The 23,017-nt window shown below is 43.2% G+C and overlaps 1 protein-coding gene across 2 annotated transcripts in view; it reads left to right on the top strand.

The window, feature by feature from the left end:
* The window catches only part of bcl11ba (BCL11 transcription factor B a), a 40,876-nt gene that overhangs the window by 6,895 nt on the left and 10,964 nt on the right, over positions 1-23,017 (top strand). The window contains exon 2 of one of the 2 annotated variants that reach the window (XM_076108503.1): positions 3,051-3,539. In XM_076108503.1, coding sequence (XP_075964618.1) covers positions 3,051-3,539 — 489 coding nt within the window. Of the gene's footprint in view, positions 1-3,050; positions 3,544-23,017 lie in introns of both variants that reach the window. The other variant, XM_076108504.1, reaches the window with a different exon arrangement.

Genomic DNA, 23,017 nt, shown 5'->3' with positions numbered 1-23,017 from the left:
AAATCCTATTAGCGCTCTTGCCTGACTCACTCGAGCCTTATTAGGTAAATCAGGCGAAGTGACGCGTTTTCCTTTGCGTCTGTCATTTGCATACACACCATAAACACTGTCGCCCTCATCGGTGTGCAGTAATTATGGGCGAAGAAACCACAACCAAAATGCACATTTAGCTTTTTGACGCAGTCTCTGAATATCTCCTGAAACTGGCTCTGGCTGTGAACATAAATACCTATATTTACAATATATCTACAAACATTAATACATACATACCTGCATTTGAGTTTAAATTTAACAATACTTCTGTGGTTTAAAAAGAATCAGACCATGTTAGTTGATCAGGGTGTCTTCACACACACAGGAAGTCATTTGAGGTTGGGCTGTCTATTTAAAAAAAAAAAATCACATTATAGTGCAAGTTAGCAGGGGTCAGCGTAACTGTGGAGTGTGTTTGTTCCAGGTCAGCTCACTGGTTTTATTCTCTAATGTTTATTAGAGAAATACACTCTGCTGTATATGGCTGTTCATTTCAATAGCGGACAGATGGCTGCAGCCTGCAGGCCACACACACACACACACACACACACACACACACACACGCACACACACACACACACACGCACACACACACACACACACGCACACACACACACACACACACACACACACACACACACACACATACGTGTGTACCAATGATGTACACATGCACATACAAACATGATAGTCGGTGTGTGGGGATGTGGGCTGACAGATCTCAGGCATCGCACACCTGCTCACGCACACACATGCTTCCTGTAGCCGTCGCAAAATAAAACAAAAACAATTTTTTTTAGCAAAGAAAGCTTTAACCAATAGAAGAGCCTCCATTTCTCTCAGAGCCTCTCATTCAACCAACCAATCAATCAATCAATCAATCAATCAATCAACCAATCAATCAATCAATCAATCAATCAATCAATGTGGCTCTATTGGCCTGAAAGTTTCATCAAAAATCGTGTTGCCAAAGCATCAAAATATAAAGTGCATAATAATATTACAATGTATATTTCCGCAACATTAACATAACATTGCAATTGTTGTATTATAATGATATATGTACAGTATTACAATTGCATCTCCACAAACTCGTGTCTTTCTGTGTGTGTGTGTATGTGTGTGTATATGTCCCTCAGGTTGTGGCATGTTGATACATGTTGGGCATCTCTCTTTCTCTCACACACACACACACACACACACACACACACACACACACACACACACACTCACTTACACACACTCACTTACACACACACACACACACACACACACACACACACACACACACTTGGTGGTGTAGCTTGGTTAACTATATATATGTAGTCTGTAATTTTTATGTCTCCTTTTTAAAAATATTTGAATTGTGGTACATCGAGCAGTAAATATTGTACTTATGTTCTATATTGCTACTATAACTTTATAATCATAGTTAATAACCTGGACTTTATTACATACGACTGTAATTACCAAACAAGGGTTTGAAAGCACACATCAGGTGCCACGATGAACCTGAGGGGTCAGAAGATGATTAAAGGGATAAGAAAGAAAATATCTATACATTTTTGATACTGTGTTTTTTTTATTATGATTATCTTTATACATTTTTGTGTATTTTCTCTACCTCCCTAACATGTTATTTTTAAATTGGATAATGTACTCTTTGGTTGAACTTGTCAGATCCAAAGTAAAGCTCTAACCTGTTATGTGTGCTTCATTCCAAGTGGTCACAACCCAAAAAGGTCAGGAACCAATGACATGCATGATATATTTGCAGAGGCGTTGGAGGATTTTGGTTTAGTGGGGAAAATCCCAACGGATGATAGCAGGTAGCAGAAAAAATATGGTTTTAGTGGTAATGAGTAACTTAGAAATCAATATTATTACATGGCAAGAAAATTGTCCCGCTGCTGCTGCCATATATCATTATTATACAATTCAGGATCAGTGGATATACTCATTTTAAAACGGTGTTTTAACTGTGCTCGGCTTGGGAGGCAGCTTTGTAGGGATAGCCCATCACCCACAATGTCAAGTGCCCTGAGTGCATGCAAACAACAATACGCATGCCCAAAGCCTGGCAGTGAAACCGGATAGGACACAATTGATGCTAAATGGGGCAGATTGTCTGTAGCCCCACTGCAATTTGATTGGCTAATTGCCAAGTACTGTCGTCGTCATTTGCTCCTATATTGGCAGAAGTTAGTGTTCATTTTAGAGAAGACAGTGAATGTGGTCACGATGAACGATGTAGATTATCTTCTACAGCAGGAAGTGAAAAGTCTGCTTTTTGAAGACAAACTTGAGATTCAACACCTCGGTGCCCACATTAAACCAAACCCCTTTCATTGCATAGCATGGTCTCTATATAACCCAGCATACAGTAGTTTATGCTAAAGATTTAGCATGGACGTCTGACACTCAATATAACAATATTCCCAGAACACATTAGTGGTTCCCAAGGAAGATGAATAGACCTATAATGAAGGGTTCCACGCAGACACAGCTCTGTTCAAAGATCAAATGTTAGGGAACCACTGAAACAGATAAAGGATCATTTCTCTTCACTTACTATTGAATTCTTCTTCTTTTGTCCCTCAAAAAATAATACACTGCCTTTTAATTAAAATGAAAGTTACAAAAGTATTAAAAATTGTTGGACGTCTACAGACAACCAGAGAAGCAATTTCAATCATGCTGAAGCCTTTAGAAAGAAGCTACTGGTACGCACGCCACTTGCACACACACACGCATTAGAGTGGTGGATCCTGCTTCACATTTATCTTTGGGATGTCATATAATATTCCAGGTGAAATTATCAGAAAAAGCAGCTCTTTCCCTGTGTTGCTCAAGGGCCCATATCAGTGTCATATCCCACTCATCCATCTAAGGAATTCAAACCTGCTTCTTTTTTTGCTCTAGCATTTCCAAAAATCCTACTAAACAATGTGAGAATCAAACACCAGTCCAGTTTGCCAGTCATGTGATATGTCTCTTCTGTTTTTCTTATTGGACAGCGGAGATTGAGCTCCCAGATGGCAGCCTGCTCTCCGACTCTCTATCCCTCCACCCGCTCCGCCTGCCCTCTCACCCACTCGGCCTACCTCCCCACCCGTTGGACCCTAGTCTGGCCCATGCCCTGCCGCCCGGCCTCCACACCGACCACGACTTGCTGACCTGCGGCCAGTGCCAGATGACCTACCCGCTGGGGGACATCCTCCTCTTCATTGAGCACAAGAAGAAGCAGTGCCAAACGCCGCTGCTGGCCAATGGCTGCTACGACAAGAGGAGCGGCCGGGGAGGAGGAGGAGGAGGAGGAGGGAGTCCAACTCTGCAGAGCCTTCATCACCACGCGCAGCGGGGGGAGCTGAGGAAGGTGGTGGAGCCGGTGGAGATTGGCATCCAGGTGACCCCAGAGGAAGAGGAGGAGGAGGTGGGAAGAGGTGGGAGGCGAGAGAGGACGCCCATCAAAGGAATTTGCCCCAAGCAGGAGAACACAACGGCAGGTAGGCACGATAAACACCCGCCCTTTAAACAAATAGTCCAGCTTCTTTATCACCCTAAATACAAATTACTTTTTTTTTTTTTAACCAAATGTGTAACTGCACACACACATACATAAATTACCTTTTTAGCTTTTGTGAGGCATCCTGTTTAGACTTACCCCATCCTCTCCAGCAACAGAGAGAGAGAGGGAGGGAGAGAGAGGGAGGGAGAGAGAGAGAGCGAGAGAGAGAGAGAGAGAGAGAGAGAGAGAGAGTTGCTCATTTCATTATTAAAGGGAGAGGACAACAGAGTGAGAGAGTGAGGAGAAAGAGGGGAGAGACAGGGACATTACCCACTCAACGCCCTAAACCCACTCAAGGACTCGGCTAGTTGAAACAATTTGTGAAAAACGTGACAGAGAGACTCACCCCGACTTCCATGGAGGAATCCAGCCTAATCCATCTGCTTAAAAAGGTGAAAAGCTCATTAAAATTCAAATAAGCAAAGGAGGAAAAAAAAACACAGAAAGAGGGATTAAAAGGAGGCCAGTTCCTCCCCCATTCAGAGAGGTAAAGAAGCAGTTTAGCAGGAGAGCAGCTGCGGGGGGGGGGGGGGAGCAGTTATCTCTCAAACCAGTCAAGACGCTGAAAGAAAGCCAGAGGTGAAGAGCAGAGTATTCCAGTCTCTGACGTTAGAACTCCTCTCCGCTGGCCTGCCTTCTTAGAGGTCACTGCTTGTAGAACCCACAACTCTGCAGCTCAGAGCAGGAGCTAAAATGACTCACCAGTCAACTCGTCAAAGATTAGAGCATATTGAAAGAGAGCATTACTCTAGTTTGACATGTGTTGCAGTTAAAAACTACGCGGTGTTTTGCAAGCCAGTAGGGCTGTTTAGATATGATAATGGTGATCTTAGACCGTTCATACTCATAACTTAAAGGTAACATCAAATCTGTACTGCCAAGTTAACTTTAAAAAAAAAAGTTATCCAGCCTTGTGAAACAAACACACACAGGACTACTTATGTTGGTGTTGTACTTGTTCTATGTTAACCCTCTTAACATAAAACCAACACGTATACCGATCCCAGATGTATTTCCTCTATAAACTAAATAAAAAAATACATTTTCATCTGCAACTATCTGATTAAGACAGAACAATAGCATTGATTGGTCATGAGTATTTTTGTGAATGTGGAAATTTGGCGTAGAAACAATAATAAAAAAAGTAAAATGATTATTTATTCTTTTCATTTGAAGAGGAATAAACACATTGATGATAAAGAACTTAGGTGTTGAATTATGTGATAAGAATTGCTTTAAGAAAATATTCAAAATAGACTGTATAATTGCTTTCAATGTTCTAAAATATCCAAAATTTCATTGGGACATGAATACATTTGTTAATTTGTATTCTTAAATACACAAATGTATGCATGGCATATCTTCCGCTCAACCAACACTGATCAGTACCCTGAAGTGCATGTTGGAAGTGTTTGTGCTGTATGTAAGTCTGAAAGCCCGTTTATATCCTTTCTTGGGACACACCACTCTGTCACAGATAGGGCTCAGTGGTAGAGCAGGGTCGTCCTTCAAGCAGAAGATCGGTGGTTCGATACCCGACTCCGCTAGTCCATGTCGATGTGTCCTTGAGCAAGACACTTAAGACATTTAACCCCAAATTGGTGTGTGAATGTGTAGTTCTGATGGGCAGGTGGCACCCTGCATGGTAGCCCCTGCTGTCCGTGTATGAATGGGTGAATGTTGACATGTCGTGTTAAAGCGCTTTGAGTGGTCGTAGGACTAGAAAAGAGATATACAAGTACAGTCCATTTACCATTTGCTCTATTTGCGACACCATTTCAAAAGTTTGCATGAAATCTGCCTAACATTTAGACAAAAAAACACAACTCAAGAGCATGTGAGGAAATGCACTCACAGGTAACACTCCTGACTCTGTTTCCCCATTTAGTGCGTTGGAGCAGGACAGAGCTCCTCTGAATGTGTCAGTCTGCGGTTTGGCTTGCGCTGTAAAACACTGTGTTTGGGCCTGAACTTCATCAATATTTTACCAGGCTGTTACAACTCTGCTATAGCAGCCGCAAAGCGCTGCTGTACACAGCACGGCCACCTGAGCCTCTGAAAGCACCCCACTTAGGTCTATAACTGGGCTCTGGCTTTACCTTCAATGCTTAACAATCTGAGCAGTAGGTGGATGCAAATAGCTCTAATACAATCCCAGAGTGTCTGCAGAGCTGCACTCAAGCATTAATCGATTGGCATTGGTCACGTTATTAGGTCGGCATTATTCAAATTGATGTGCGTAAGTATATTCCCCCCCGTGTTTAAATGTTTGCCATAATATTTAACTGTAGTCGTCGTATGAAATCAACTCCACATGTGCAGCGATAGAAGGTTTGAAATTGTAATTGCACAATATTTCCTCTTAATAGAACGCGCAATAATTTTCACATTAAAAGCCAAAACATATTAGCGGCTCAATTGGACGTGCACTGCAGCAACTGTAAACTATATTGCTGCAATAACATTTTATGGCTGAAAATTACCCTCGGTATTTCACAATTTCCACATGAAATATGGCCAACTAGCACCTTATTAACACAAGGTGAGGACAGACGAGTTTATTAATGGAGCTGGAGTTTATTTTGGTGAGAACACGCTCAGCCCTGCTCATAATCAACAGGGGATTGAAATATGGCAGGTGGAATTTTCTTCTTTGTTAGTCAGACCGAGCTTTTCTTCCAATAGATTTCTACGCCTTTCATTGCAAAGGGGGGGGGGGGGGGGGGGAGAGATAGAGAGAGCAGGAAGATAGAGAGATGGAGAGAGAGAGAGAGAGAGAGAGAGGGAGGGAGGGAGGGAGGGAGGGGAAAAGTGTTCAGGGAGTTGGAATATCAGTTCAGAACACAACTGGTGACGACGCTTGGTAACTGGCTCCCAGGAGCTCACACTCCTCTATTCTCAAGCTTTTTCACTTCCTTTTATTCCTCGTGAAGGGGAATACACATATTCACACATGAGACCATTTAAGGAAGAGTCCATTTTGTTTATGAGAGAGTCACTGTGAAAGCACGTATACATGATTAAATATTGTGTACTGAAATACTGTGAATGATAAAGATCATTGTTTGTCCCTGATACGGTGTCACTAAACCTTCAGAGAGAGAGATCAAACGATATCATTTACCAAAAGGATGTCAGGGGCTAAGGTGTCGTATTTTACAAAAGTACATATTGTATTGTTTTTAATTTTATTTTTTTATCAGTCAGCTTTCTCTTCACTTGTAATCCCGTTTTCTGGACGTAAATGCTAGCCATGGAGGTTTACAGTGGGCCACTGTGCGTCTGTATATCACCACGGGAGGGAACATAACATGGAGAATATCTGAAAGAACCATCCGAGACACAAACACACACTGCCTACAGGCAGCTTTGATCTCACTAATATCTGGTGGAAAAGAGCACGCAAACAGCCTCCGCTCCTCTACCTGGACATCCATCCAGCTGCTGATTTCACCCTCCTCTCCTCCTCTCCTCCTCTTCTCCTCTTCTCCTCCTCTCCTCTTCTTTTTTTGTAAAATAATCATTAGCGATAACAAAGTGACATTCTTTTTCTACATAACCTAAACAAACTGAATAAAATATATATATTTAACTATTCAATTAAATAAATAGTTATGATTGTCTTTGGTATCTTTGTCATATACATATGCAGTGAGGATTGCCGAGTAATATGTTTGTTGATATAAATCTCTATTTGATGGTGTGACAGTAAGATGGTGTGTGTGTGTGTGTGTGTCTGTCTGTGTGTGTGTAGTGTGCATGTTGTGCACTGGGGCCAATCGCTGGTTAGCCTGACATGCTGTCATTACCTCAACACAAAACCAGTTCTTCTGTTCCCGAGCCAAAAACATAAATCACCCATGCATTCTGATTTGAGTTCATGCTCAAATATGAATCCAAATAAACTAAAGCAAACAAGTGGGCTGAAATAAACCACACATACTCATGGAACAGAAGCTGTTGAATGATAAGAAAATAAAGATTTTATCTATTGTAAAATGACAGCGTTTAGACCACAGTTGTCTACTGGCTAGCAGGGTTCAGTTCCCCTTTGCTCCACCTGTCTCTGGGTCTGGGGACATGAGGGGACAACCCTCTGATCACACACCCTCCAGACTCCCAGGTGACTGTCCGTCAGGTTAGATAAAACTCCACAGAGGTGGGACCCTGACAGTTTGAATTAGAGAAAAGAGAAGGAAAATTATAATTTTTACTTTCAGGCACACGCATAGATCCACGTAGCGTACTCATATCAGCGAGGAGTGTTTAACACCACCTGACACAGTGCTCTGCAGCCGTTAAAGCCCTGTCAACTGGGGTTTAATTCAGACATTTAACCAAGTCTAGTTGGAGTGGAGAGGAACTCACACACACACACACACACACACACATAAAGGGGCGTGTAGTTTTGACAAGCTCAAATATGATGACACCCTTTTAATCTGACAGAGCCATTTGACAGGATGTGTGTGTGTGTGTGTGCCAGCTGTCTAGTGCTACCTCTGCTTTTTACATCCACTTTTTCTGTTATTTTTTCCCAGCTGACTTTCTTTTTGTTTTTGTTGATTCTCTCTGTGTCACATTTTATGGTTACTTGTACACACCGAGAATAGGAGCTCTCTCTCTGTCTCACACACACACACACACACACACACACACACACACACACACACACACACACACACACAGCTTAAAGTTGATTATTGGATGGAAAAAGAGACGAATTCATTTGCATAATTTCAAACAGGATGTGCAATACGCAGAATAAGAAAGAAAACACACACACAATGAAAGAAAAGCAAGAGGGCATGTTTGAATCTTATGTAAACATTATGCATTTTGGACACACACACACACACACACACACACATCTTCAATAAATAATGACTGAGCACAGTGGCGTGTCCCGAAAATATTTACCATATGCTTATTTATCTTCCAAATGAAACTGCACAAAGACTTAACAAAGAGCTCCGGCACAGTGTCTGTGTGAGTGTGTGTGTGTCTGATATAACAGCCTGTACTTTAGAGGCATTACGGTGCCCGCTGCTCATGTTTTTTTGCGTTGTTTCAATAAAGCTGGGAGGCCTCTCGGATGGAGCGCCGGCCTTTTTGAAGTGGTAATTACTTTGGTTTGTATCGCTGCTCTCTCTCTCTCCCTGTCTGTCTCTACCTCGCTCGCCCTCTGTATCCTGTGCGCTTTTGGCTAGATTCAGTTTGTGTGTTTGTGTGTGTCTGTGTTCACACACAGTATGATGCATTTTTAATCGGCCTGAAAGGATGTGGACGCACACACACACACACACACACACACACACACACACACACACACACACATACACATCGAGCAGTGACAAAACTACGCTTGCTGTTTTAGTCTTGGAACAGTCACTTGAAAAATGTAATTTATTACTTACTACTTGGTGGAGAAGTAATTACATTATTTTACTTATTGCTCCAGAGCACACTCCATGTCATTACTTGTTACATTCCTTTCTGTTACATCGTGTTCCTTTAAACTTACCTTCTCAGTACTACAAAGCTGCTGCCACACCCTCGTGCTACGTCTTCTGTATCAAACAACAACACATTTGACTCACTGAAATGTGTCTGGAGCACTGGGTATGGAACTACTATCTAACTATCTAACCTTGTTACCTTATTCTTTGATCAGATAGTGACTTATCTTTAGGATTTTATTCAGACAACGTTCTTGTACGGCTGCTTCTGTTAAATCAGCTAAAAAAGGTTTTGTATATTTATTTTAAAAGGTGTTGTTTTGGTGTCGGTACAGGTATTGTATTGGCACTAGTGGTGACCAGAACGCCAGGTGTGTTTGTGGTTGTCCCGTCAGTGCGCTTGCTTTTTGGCCTATTTTCATCTAAATTCTACACTGCAAAGTCCAACTTTTTTTGCTGCATGCGCCACCTTGAAACTTTCAGAGGAATGAGCTCTGACGTTGTATCGAGTTCTCTTTTATATGTCTATGGTATTTACTGACCTTTACCAGCTAGCCATCTAACAAGTCTTATAAGAAAGACAAGTAGAACAGAGACATTTGTAGCTACTGGAAAGTTTATTCCCTGTTGTGGTGGAAGCTAGCTGCACATCGCTACACCTCCAGCACCTGCATCAAGCTAACATAGACTTCTACTGAGATGTAACCCCCCCCCCCCCCCCCCCCAAACACACACACACACACAATGAAATGATTCTACTCAGCTGCACATATTCATTATATAACATGTTACTAATGCTTACCTGCTCAACATTGGTCTTGGAGCTTTTTCGTCACAACTCATCATCATCCTTTTGTAGAATCAGACTTGCTCTGTGTGTATTTGAATGGTGAGATTGTGCTCATCCTTTTCTCCCTCCTCTCCTCTCTCCATTCCCTTCTTCCACCTTTCCTCTCTAAATCCAGCATCCTGGATGCAAACCAGGCATTACAGCAAACCAGCTGAGATACGAAGGTTTGAAAAGACACAGGCAGAGCGGGGTAGAGAGACATACAGAGACAGGAGAGGGAGAGAGTTTTTACCATTAATTGAGCATACAAAGGCATGTCGGCATCTCATGTGCTTCTTAGCATTTTCAAAATCCCTTTTTGCGATTTTCGCCTCGTCGCCTCTCTCTGCCACGTTAATCACTTTGCATGCGCTCATTTAAATATTAAAATTGTCTTTAATCATCAAAGCCAGTGAGCATCATGCATATTCATATCATCTTACCCCCCCTCTCCCCTCCATCCCTCCATCCCCTGGATCTCAGGTTCATTACTCTGCCGCGCAGCCATTAGCCACTTCCCTAATCACACAGTTTACACACACGGACTAGTACGTATGCACGCACACACATGAACACAGCTAGCCACCAGCGCTAACCAGTGCTAATCCGCTAACTAGACTAAAGCAAACAGGCATCCCTCCAGTCTAAACCGAACGAGCAGACTTGTCATCCATCCCGGCTGCTCGATGGCTGGAGCTGGGAGTATTTGTCAAGAGGCTCGATGAAACCCTAATTTGCATAATGACTTTGTAGTTCTGCATTAATAAAATTTGCATATGAAGCCGTGTTAATTACTCCTGATCAGCCTTTTTTGCATTCATGCATGGTAATTTTCAGCGACTTGCGAAAATTGATGTCCTGGCGTCAGGAATGAGATTGGTGGAGGAGGCTCTGTGTGTGTGTGTGTGTGTGAAGGAGGATGAAGACGGGGCGCAGATGATGAAGACGGGTGGTGTTGGTGTGTGTGTGTGTGTGTTGGGGGGGGGGGGTCCATAACTTTTACAAAATCTCCTGTAATTGTGGAGAGTAAAATGAGAGGCTTCTCAGTAAACACACACACGTTGACAGAGAGTCACAGAGGCTGGCTGCCAGCCATCTGTGACTCTTTTGTTTACTCAGTTCTTTATTTCAAACAGGAGAGACTTTATTTTGCACTCAGCTTCTCAAACTGCGCTTTTATAAATTAATTTTGGTTCTAATAAGAATATGTTTTCTTCTTTGAGGTGCCGTCTTTTTGCTGTTGCTAATGTTTGCGTGTGTGTGTGTGTGTGTATGTGTGTGTGTGTGTGTGTTAGCATTGTGATGTAATGCAGTAGCACTTTTGATAAAACACCCCCCTAAATAGAGTCACCTCAGATGTGTAACCCTCAGAGGTCCCTGGACCCTACTTTGAGAACCACTTGGTTTAGCAGCTACTGAGTAATGACGTTTACTTTGCTGCTTTTTTTTTTTTTTTAATAGCTTTGGAAAATCAGCTTTCCTTTAATGAAAATGGCATCTAAGTGAGCGAAGGTTGATTTTTAGAAGCTTTCCATTTATTTATAGCTTTTCCCCTCAAGGACTGGCTCATTTAAATTCCCCACAGGGACGATCAAGTTGAACAAACCTCTTTCTAAACCTTTGTGGTCTCTCCAGAGTTTGGGCAGTTATTCACGGAGGTATAGATCTGCAGACCTTCTATTAACGATGATAGAAAATAATTAATTCAGCAACGTTTCTCATTTAACAAATAAAGTTCAGCCACAATTTGTAAAATCAGTCGAATAGCAAAACTGACATTTCAACAACATTCACTTCAAGTGTCATCAGAGCCGTGGTGATCGCTCCGAGGGAAGTGTAATCTCTGAATAAACTATCGGTTCTTTGGTGAATAATCCCTCTGGCGAACGGAGAGACTTTCATATAGCGTGTTGGCTTCTGCGACTGAGAGATCAGATCAGGCGATAAAGAGCTAGGTGTAGTTTGTTTCCAATTGTGTCCCCGAGCTAGAAGGTGTTGTCAGGCAGGTAGTATGTGAAAGTGAATAGAGAGAGGAGAAAGGCGGGAGGAGGCTGATTGGGAGGCTTTGTGGAGGTGACAATGGCTGGATGCAAAGCTACACTTCCCTCTGCACTCACACAGACTCACTGCTGATGATATTTCAGCACGCGAGCCCTCCAGGAAAGGCTGCTCCCCGTACTCGATCTGAATGCCATTGTCCGCTATGTAGGCTGCAGAGTGTGTATGTGAGAGTGTGTGGTTTACAGCTAAACTGTGCCTGCTGCTTCCAGTTTCTTGTGTGTGTGTGTGTGTGTGTGTGTGTGAGTCGGAGGGGGAGGGGGGGATTCGTGTGTCAGAGTTTTGTGTCTATACACACCTTTATTGTTGTGTCAATTTTGACAAAATGTTTGTGTGTTTACGCTGCAATTTCTCTCGAAGCAAATCTGTAACGTGAGTGTTCGTTTATGTTTCAGCCAAATGTGTGTGTGTGTGTGTGTGTGTGTGTGTGTGTGTTTACATTGCAATTTGTGAAGGGGAAATGTCTGTAAATGTGTATGTGTTTGTAAAGAAGTGTCATTTGTGAAAATGTCTTTCGAGGCACATTCAGTGTTGTGTTTGCAGACTGATGTATTATTCTGAATCAAGGCAGAGCTCCGTATGATCAGTTCTTTCAGTAACCCGACACATTTACCCGGTGAACCTCAAACTTGCCTTTTCCAACACTAATTTAGTAACAGAATGAAAGTGGGTGTCACATTCTGGCATATCTAGAAATATCCCATCTGCAGTCAAGAAATAACTCACAATATTTACATGGAAACAAATGCATGTTTTACAGCTTTTTATCTCTGATACATGCAACACAAGTCGACCTATATCAAAGCTTATTTCATCATTACTAAGCTCCACTTAGAATGGACTCAATAAAACAAGATACAGCATATCCAATGTCAGATGGAAATGTGGTGCAGTAACACACATTTAGCACCAAAGATGGAGATCCAAAAAATTGAAACAAACTTTTTATTTCTAAGAAGAGAATTGCATTTGCATTTGTGCAAATATGAACTTGGCCACACACTGTGTCCTGTATGAATCAGGGTGCAAAGAGTTACAGTGTTCCATCAAGCTCTCTGTGTCTGACTCCATGCTCAGTAGAACTGTGGTATCTTCCTACCACAGCGGGGGAATAAACTTGACAGTCATCTGGCCTGAAATTGGCTATAAAAAATGTTTGGCGCCCTGCTCATCGCCAAGTCTCTCTCTAGCAGCTCTTTTGCCTTTTTTTTTGATCACCTTGAAATATCTCCTGTCTTCCCGCGTAACACCGTGTCATTGTAGACTCTGAATTAACTCCCGAGTTGTGCTTGGACTGGGACCAAGTCGCAGGTATTTACTGAGGCAGAGTTCTCCCTGCTGAGTCTCAGAGACGACGCCGCTCTTTGTCTTCTCTCCTCCTGCCGGAGCGGCCTGCTCTTCCTCACCGTCTTTAAGGTTCTAAATCCGCGGCCGTTCCTTGTGTCGTCTATCAACCAGACACTGGTGGCTTTCACTTCAAGTCTACATACAAGATTTGATTTTGTAAAGTCGGAGCACTGCAAAACACACACACACACACACCACCTCCGAAAAACCTACTACATACAGTCATGTTTAAAACCTCTTTGGTCAAAACAGTCAGACTCTTGACTGAAAATAACACTTGACAATACTGTCGCTCAGGCGGCAGCGGCTCCAGCCCGGCCGCGCGGACAGGATGGGATTACCACAGTGTTTTGCTGCGTTGGGGGGGACTCATTACTGCCCCTCTCCTCTACAATGGGCTGTTGGCGTTTAGCACCGGCCAAATCACCACTTAACAAAAGCTAATTTCTCACTTGGTTAAACTGGGAAGGATTAGGGGCTCTGTGACGGCGCAATCCATGTTTGGTGAAGAGTGAGGGATGGAAGGATGTTAGGAAAGGATTTAAACCTCAATTACAAGGGACTGAGGGCTTTTGTGTGTCCGTGGCGAAGGTGGGACACTGAGGTTTAGCGACTTCGCTGGAAATGTTTGCTTCCTTGTCGTACATGCGTGTGTGTGTGTGTGTGTGTGTGTATATTTGTGCTTGCAGCCGAGGGTGGCATAGCCTGACAAATACATGTTGATCCCCTTGTTTAGTAGGGTTTAAGTCTCCCCAGTTTCACATACTAGCAGAACTCGGGCTACACACGAGGAGGGACGGCTCACAATCAAAGCTTATGACACAACAGCAATTTAAACCCTTCCTGTTTGTGTCATGTCATGGGAACAGCAGATGGTTTTGGTATTACATTGTTTGGCCGCTGTAGCTCTCATCCACTTAAAAACCCTTAAAAACTCCTTCAAGACGCTTTTTTTCAGCTTTAAACCCCATAGGACGCAGCACCACCCTACACCCCATTTAAACCACCTTTCCGATGTTGCAGTTGTGGGACTTATGCAACACTCACTGATTCTTCACACAGCTACTTCCATCACTTTGTGTGCTTCTCACTTCACTCAATGACAGCTGGTTTTTTGTGTGGTCATTTGGTGCAGCTACTAAACACTTTTACCCTTAGACATGTCGGGACACTTGTGTTTCAAGCATTCCCCTTAGCATAGCACCCTCAAGACAAAGTCCTAGCACACAGTAGAAGCCTTTCCTGCCCCTTGTAGCATCCTACAGCACTGCGTAAAGCCCTCAAGCACCTCTTAAAACCATTTAGCACCACCCCCTCCACCACTGCAACCCGACCGACTTTTACTGGCTTTTCCCTCGACCCAATATGTAGCAGATGTCGCCATCTTCAGCGATCATATTCATCTATTTATTTGGTGTGAGGAACATTCTTGGTGGCAGTGCATTAAAACCAGAGCAGGGGTCTCTCTGTTGTCACCCAGAACCAGATTTTGAGCTGCTTGCAGCATGAAGAAGGGAAGAGGAGCGGGATAAGGCGGGGGTTAGATTTCCCCCATGAACACCAAACCCTTTCGTTTGTATCAAAGCTTTGCCTCACCCCCGCTGACACCCCTGAATTATTCACTTAGAGGAAAAGATAAACAAAGCTTGCTAGCTACAGTTGTTCTATTGATTTCTCTGGGCAACATCATAGATAACAAAAAGAGGGCCGGTGGAGAGGAGCCCGGCTGCTGCTGTCTCTCTTTTTTTTCATCTGTAAATAAATCAATAACATGCGTAGTTTTTCTCCCGAGAAAGCAACCTGTGTCCTGTTTCCCAGGAAAGTTAAAAATGCATTTAAATGATACGTGCTTTGTTGTTTTGGTGGTTAGTGCACGTGTCTATGGATCGGGGGGCCTTGCCATGTGGGAACGGTCTTTTCTACCTGTTGGTTAGGCTACAATTGCCCATCGTTGGGGTAATTTGCCATTCGGAGCGAGGTTGGGGGTAAACAATGCTGGCTGAGGGCCAACAACCGCTTTGATTAGAAACAGGCAGATCCTCCCTCTCCTTTATGCTATAGGACACATGGAGCGAGAGTTTCAAAATAAAAGATGCTCATAACCTTTTCGCTTCATGTGTTACACTGAGTCTAGGGTTACAGACACCCTCTTCACATGCTATGTCAAAGTGTCTTTCAGCTTCTGCATGACACACAGCGGAATTTTTGGCCCATTTAACAACACTGCCGGCCAACCGCAGGATCCCTTAACTGCTCCTTTGGCGCCACTTGAAGGCTTGCAGATAAAAAGCGTATACCTGGGAGGAAATTGCAGGTTGGCGGGCACAGTGTTTTCTCTCTCCCTGACTAAGGCTGCTTAATCACCAGAGGGTTTCTCCATTGTTTTCTATCCCCTTGCCCCACAGCACATTATTATGTCATCAAGATGCTTAAGTACACTCCAATAGTACGCGGCCACCCATGAAGGCATTCACAACAACCACAGGATCTGCAATGTTTTCTTCCTGTGCCCAGCTGCGATTGGTCAGTGGATAAAGTGTGACCGGCCGCCAGCAGACCTCGGCCCTCGACGGGCCTCCCATTATGGCTGCCGGCACAGCACCGCCGTCTGCCTGGCTGTGCTGAGGAGGCTTGCTAGCAAGGGAAATCAGATCAGTGCATCCAGGGTATAGCTCGATGCGAGCTTGACTGCAAAAGCTCGACAGAAGCACTCATACACACAGACATGGAGCAAATCCAGTAGTGGGTGTCTTAACCTAAATGGTCCGTACTTGAGTCTAATGAGCAGTGGAGCAGGATGGGATCTCAGCTTTGACCAACACAGGCACTAGCCACAAAACTGTTTGTGTGTGTTTGTGACTAATTCATTCTGTAAAGAGACAGAAAGAAAGCATATTTAGACCTCCTACCCCACTGTAATTAACTGAAAAAGCTGCTATTTTTTTGTCTTCTGTCTCGTTCACACCCAAATACAAACACACACCTCAAATAGATCCAGTGAGAGACAGACCAGTCAAGCTTAAATACTTGTTAATTTATTTTCATGAGTTGAATATAAAAGCATTCTTTACCCACTCTCACTGATCATCTCTCTCCCCCCTCTGTTCACATCTTTGTTGTGTTTGGCTGAGGCTCTATCGTAGGCTCTCCTTCCAGTCATGTCCTCATATGACAAAGAGGTTTCTCCACTTCTTCCATTTCCTCTTTGCCCATCACTTTACTCCTTCCTTTGGCGGCCCTCACATTTTCGCTCATTATGCCACCTTATTTTTCAAAGTTTGTGACACAACATGTCATAGGAAGCTGCAGCACGCTCTGCTTTATCTTAGCACGCGCTGCAGGATTGGCCCATGACGCCTCATGTTGCAGCATGACAGCTTGTGGCTGCACATAGTAGCATGTCGCAGGATGTGGCTGCATGTTGCCGTGTGTTACAGCCGCGGGATGTGGCGCGTGTTACAGTGTACTGTAATATGTATTTGTATAATCTTACTCACTAACTGACTTTTTTTGTCTGACTTACTTACTGGTATACTGACTTTGTGACAAGGGAACAAATAAAACCAGTGTATTGCCCCTTTAAGAGATAGAACAGCCTCGCTAGACTATGCTTCAGACTGTGTGTGTGTGTGTGTGTGTGTGTGTGTGTGTGTGTGTGTGTGTGTGTGATGGTATGAGGCTCAGCAAATGAAAACAGATTGGAGTGGTTATGGGAGCAGGCCTGTTTCCAGTTAGTGTCGAGACAATGAGAGCACCAAGGAGCTCCTTTCCTTCCCTCTCTTCGAAGAAAAAAAAAAAGTTGAGGCTTTCATATTTCGTCCAGAATATTCCATCCACCAATCATGCTTGACAATTAACAGCAGCAATACAAAAATAAACTTTACACAAATTCAAATACATATATAACGGTAGAACAATACAAAAATAGAAACCTGACAAAATATGGATGTGGTTTGGCTACAGTTCATTTTAGTAATGTAGGTTATTGTGATAGACGCATGTCTCTGCTACGAAACACTATAATCAACAAGCTACCGAACTTTCAACCAGTGTTAATGTTCACATGCAGCTGTTGACCACTGTTCCCTCTCACCACATAGTGACAGCTCCTCTACAAGACACATTTGTTGACAGTTGTATAGCAGACCAGTTGACCGGCGACAAAAAGTTGCATGTGTGAAAACGCAGGAACGTGGGGGAAGACAGACTTAGGCAACACTCGTACTCCTGCACTTTACTCAAAGGTAGAGACTTGGACCGTTATTGGTCATATATATATATATATATATATATATATATACACATATATAAAATGTTAGTGTTTGCTAAAAAGCTTAGCTGCCAGCACTGTACTGTTCGTATACATGGCAAATATACAAGAAGGATCTCCAGTCAGTGATCATAACTGTGGCAATGAGCACTAATACAAACACATACTTTGACTTCAAGTTACTGTGAGGAACTTTTGACTGTTTATGAAACTCAATTCAAAGACTGATGCCTCTATATCACCACCAGCGAGAATATTGGAGAGTTATGATTATTCTTAATTGTCATCAGTGCCACCGGGTCGGTTTCCGTGGGAATTCAGATTAACTTAATATAAAAGTTAAAACAATATTTGACATACTTTGTTGTGTCGTTTGGATTCCTAACCTGAACATTTCTAAAATGATGGTTATGGCAAGGAGGATAACAACTGGGTCATATTTTGTACATTTGGCCAATTCTTATTATTGGTAATAATAGCATTATACTCAGCAAATGTATTACTGATAGGAACGCGGCAACATTACTCAAAAGTCAGACGGGGCAAGAAAAACACAAGTCAGATGATGCGATGGGTTTACATTAAACATCCAGGTTAGCCAAACGTAGAGATGAAGACAAATTGTAAAACATTTTCCCAAACTGTCTGACTTTGACCTTCTGGACTTGCCATAGCTGTGCGCACACATGTTTCCTGTCCAATAAGAGGTTACTACAGGCAATAAAACCCAAGTTGTAATAAACTTGAATTTCCCTATAATATTATTGACAAATGAGTATGATCCAGCAGTATTATGCACCATGTCCCTTGCATGCAGGTATACAGTTTCCCTGTGTCTCTGCTGCCTTTTCATAGCTCTCCAGTCATCCAGGCCATATAAGGGCCTCCAGCACAGACCTGTCCCCTCATCCCTCCATCCATGCCCTCCTCTAACCTCCATCTGGTCTGGATCTGCTCTCCTCCTCGACCTGCCCCCCCCTCCAACCCCCTCTCCCTCCCCGCTCCTACTTTTCGCTGCCATTTCTGTATAAACAAAAGTGGAGTCTGACCATAACACTCAGACCCCAGGCTACACTCCTTCATTTTCATCCCCTCTCCCCTCCCTGCTTCACCTCTTTTTCCACCTCAGCAAACCGTTTCTTTCTGTCTGCACGGGTGAAGTTAGTCAACTCCAACATGTCTTCTTTTATTCTGTCCTTTTAAACGGAGGACGGTATTTAAATAGCCGCTAAAGGTTACATGTACGAAATGTAAGAAAAGATCTCTGCTTGGCTCTGAAAGTTGAAAAGGTGAAGCTGATCAGAGGGCATAATGTTAGAATCATAAACCTGGGATTACACTCTGTCCTGTTCACCGGTGGAACGAGAAGTAAAGCAACAGCGGAGAGAGAGGAAGAGAAAGAGAGACATTTTTTCTTCTTGAAGCTGGTGTCAGGCAGCGCTGTAATATGTCTTATTCAGACAGGAGGGGCACTGCTACATCATAGTCTGGGATGGGGCTCTGGCATGTATGTGTGTGTGTGTGGTGTGTTCCAGGAGACTCCCACTCGGCAGTGTGCAATTTGGACAAGCTTTGTTCAAGTGGCGGGAAGGAGGGAGAGGATTTGGATCGGACAGGCGACAGGGAGACATAGAGGAGAGAGAAAGAAAGAGAGAGAGAGAGAGAGAGAGAGAGAGAGAGAGAGAAGGATCCAAAAATATGTTGGAGCGCTGTCCCGGTCGAATCAGGCTCATGGCAGAGTTTCTCTATTGTTGCTACAGAGACCAAGCCAGCTCTTCACCTGACAACATGTCAATGAATAAACCTCAAAAGACAAAAAGAAAACACTTTGTGTCTACTGAGGGGCTGTCCTTACTGTAAACACTGAAGATCTGAATCACTACGCCCAGTCATGGATTGATCATATTACACATTCTGCTGTTTAAATGAATCAGGTTAACGCCGAAAGTTCCTTCATCAAGAGGGTGTGTGTGGTATTGGTTTCTACATTTGATTATACGATATTCATGCATTGTTTGTCTGTGAAAACAATATGTTTCTACTTTTCTTGGTGAGAGTACTGTTGACTACTCGTAGAATGTTCTCTTACCTTAGAGAAGACAAAATGGGCGAATCCCAGAAAACAATGTGTACTAACACAATAAGAACAAATCGTGGATACAAACTAAAATAAAAGGCCATTTGTTCTTTGCCCATCTAACCATCATTAGCTATTACCTCATAATGGACGATTATGCGTCTTGTGATTGATGTCCAGTGCCAATATTCAGTGCCCCCCTTTATATAAGGAGATAAGGAGTAAGGCCATGGAGTTCAGGTGGTGGGAGAGAATCTGACTCTCAGGAGACGAGTTTGCATCCTGTCACAGACTTTCATGGTCTGTCCCCAACCAAAACATATATTGCCACGATCTTGTAGAGCATTATGATTGTAAAACACGTTGGTTTTGGATGTTAAAAAGAAATGTCATTGAACTTTATCCTGGCTTTGTCACAATTGTCCAGTTTTACACCTGTATGTGATAGCTGAACATCTCACTCCAAACCTATGGGTATTACTTGGCTGCTGTAAAAGCCTCCGCTCCTCTAGCCTTTCTACCAGACCTGGAACATATTTGACATGGTTACACTTTGTAAGCTCTACATTTGAATCACACTGGGCTACAATCCAAGGCCCCTCTAACTGAAGGCTAATGTTGGCCCCTCACACCTAGGCTTCCCTGTCTAATCATCAGCTCATGCAGGGACATGTACCAGGTGCATCCTGCATTGTGTGTGTGTCTAGGATTAGGGGGACCACTGGCACCAGTGAGGTGTTTGGGGGAGGATGATGCCCCTACAGAGCCCTTTTCTGCCACCACACCTCTCACATACATGTAGTCTACACACACAGTTCTACACACAGACACTCCCCAGGTGCAGTGGTGCGGGCCAGTGTGTGGGATTAGCTGGTATGCTCTGGCACTCTCTTCTGTTAATCCCTCTAATTTGTGAACAGGGCAGACACACACTCACTGCAGCAGTTTGTTTTGGATTGCATCTCAACGCCTCATTTCGACTACAGCTCTGAGGACGACTTGTTTCTTGTCACGTCGTGTGAGACGGAGTTCCTATTCTTCCTCCTGGTATGCTGAATGGATTCTAATTTGGCTATGGTCAGCTATGCCCTCCTTTAAAATATCAATACATACTGTATATATATATTTATATACAATTGTGATATAAGAAGGCAACCCCCCCTCTCGTCTTTCTTGTCTTGCTTTGACTGTCAGTGCTTGTATACACACACTTTGCACAATGATAATCCTTTGTTGGCTGGGTAACATGCAGAGAGGATGTGGTAATGCTGAAGTTCAGCTCGTGCTGGGATGAAGGAAGGTTGACTCTTAAAGAGAAAGAGTAAAGGACAGACAGCTACAGAGTGGGAATACAAATAAATGCAGCTCATGTTAATTCTTTAGATGGTACCTGTTAACCTTTCTACCTGAGTTTAGTCCTGGTGAGACTAACCGGCCCTGCTGTATGCCGACACTTGCTTGGTTTCTACTCTAACTGTCAAGTAATTATGGTGAAAACTTTTGCGACGCCGCTAAAATTAGATTGTGAGTTGAGAGGGTGTCCATCAGCTGCACCGGAAGAAAGAAATTCAAGATGTGTTGCATAGCTCTGAACTGAAGCCCACTTCTACATGTTTTAAGTGGTTTAAGTACGGTAGGTTAGTGACTGCTATTTTCCACGTTGGAAAAACTACCGTGACAAAAAGTGCTTTGCAGGTGAGATTAAGAATGAGGATGTCATCTTCGTGTTGCAGAGCCAGCAAGGTGGTGACTGAAACAGGCCACAAAATGGCGTCAAGCGTGCATCAGTTCGACGCGACTCTACAACTTCTTGTAAGTTATCTTACAGAAGTAACAAGTGACTTGTTCTATTCAGTCCCCACTGTTTGATTAGGGATAGACAACCCCTTTTACAAACAGAAAATGACTGACATGAACGTAAATTTAACTTGACATGTTATGTCACAGATTATGCTGGAATGTGCGTTGTTACAAATGTAAATGTGATTATAGTTCTGGGTTCTATTCAGTGTGAATATCGGGGAGATTTTTTCAGAAAAAAACATCAACAAGAAAACACTTTTCATCCTTTGTGTAAAGAAGTATACACAACTTTTCATTCTCACAGATTCCTTATTAAAAAAATCCTATACCTACTCAAAGCCAAATATTGAATTTTCCACTCAGCTTTTCACTTCAGGCACATGATAATTCACAAAAAGAAAAAGGAAAAAAACCTTGGATGGGAACCCAGCTCATGGCATGTAGGCTGACAGTAACAGCCTGTATAGCAGCAAGAGTATGGGGTTTGCCTATTGGTCTTAAGCCAACAGCATCTGTGGCGAGCTGAGCTCAGAGATGACTCAGTTTCCCCAGAAGGAGTTTTTAGTCTGGCCGACCAAAGCTTCGGGAGCTGTGAAGTAGCTGTATTGAATCAGTGACTCAGACGCCGCAGATAAAGCCTATACTGGCTTGAGATTCTCATTTCCGTACAGTTGGGGCAATTTAATTAAAGCTACTGCTGTGTGGTCCTGTAGTGATTTTAGTCGCAAGCTATTAAAGCTTTTTAAAAAGCCTGTTGGATGACGTAAAAACCCCGCTCTCTAACCACTTCATTTAAAACTAACAGACGGCTTAAAGAACACTGGAAACTTGGCGCCAAATTAACTCTGCTTTTTAAAATTATCTCATTAGGAGGAGAAACATGCAGAGACGAAAGACTTTTTAACTCTCCTCAAGCAAAAACTAAAAATTCTACTTCTTACCATAGTATGGATATATGGAGTATACACGTGTAGCCTACTGTGCCTGCAGAGATGGAAACACACACATGCACACACACACACACACACACACACACACACACACACACACACACACACACACACACATCTGATTTGCATGTATTTGTTGCCATGCTATGATGATAAACAAGATATTAGCCATGCAAGATGAGGATTTGTGCCTTCGTGTGTGTGTGTGTGTGTGTGTGTGTGTGTGTGTGTGTGTGTGTGTGTGCGCGTGCCTGGGTGGGGGTGGGGTCACCTCCAGATCATTCATATGTTAATGACACTGCTGGCTTAATAATGCAAAAAAAAGAGAACATGTCAGGAAAGTTTTTACAAGCGTGACGAAAGGCCAAGAGAGGAACTCACACACACACTCACACACAGCCACTCTGTACCCTTGGCTCATGTCAGCTTTGTTCTGTATGTAAATGCCTCGGCGCTGACATTGCTCCACTTACATCAAGACCTGCTCTGCTGCTCCACTTCCTGTATGCAATCCAGCTCAGATCTCTAATCCACTTTTGATCGGACGGAGTGAGCGGGGGCTACTGTACAGCTCGGTGTTAGTAAGCCTCCTTGATTGAGAGATCAAGGTGAAGGGACAGAGG

Source organism: Anarhichas minor, unplaced genomic scaffold, assembly GCF_050575085.1.
Source record: "Anarhichas minor isolate MPS153535 unplaced genomic scaffold, ASM5057508v1 ptg000040l, whole genome shotgun sequence".
Classification (NCBI taxonomy): domain Eukaryota; kingdom Metazoa; phylum Chordata; class Actinopteri; order Perciformes; family Anarhichadidae; genus Anarhichas; species Anarhichas minor.
This window is presented reverse-complemented; position numbering and strand designations above follow the sequence as displayed.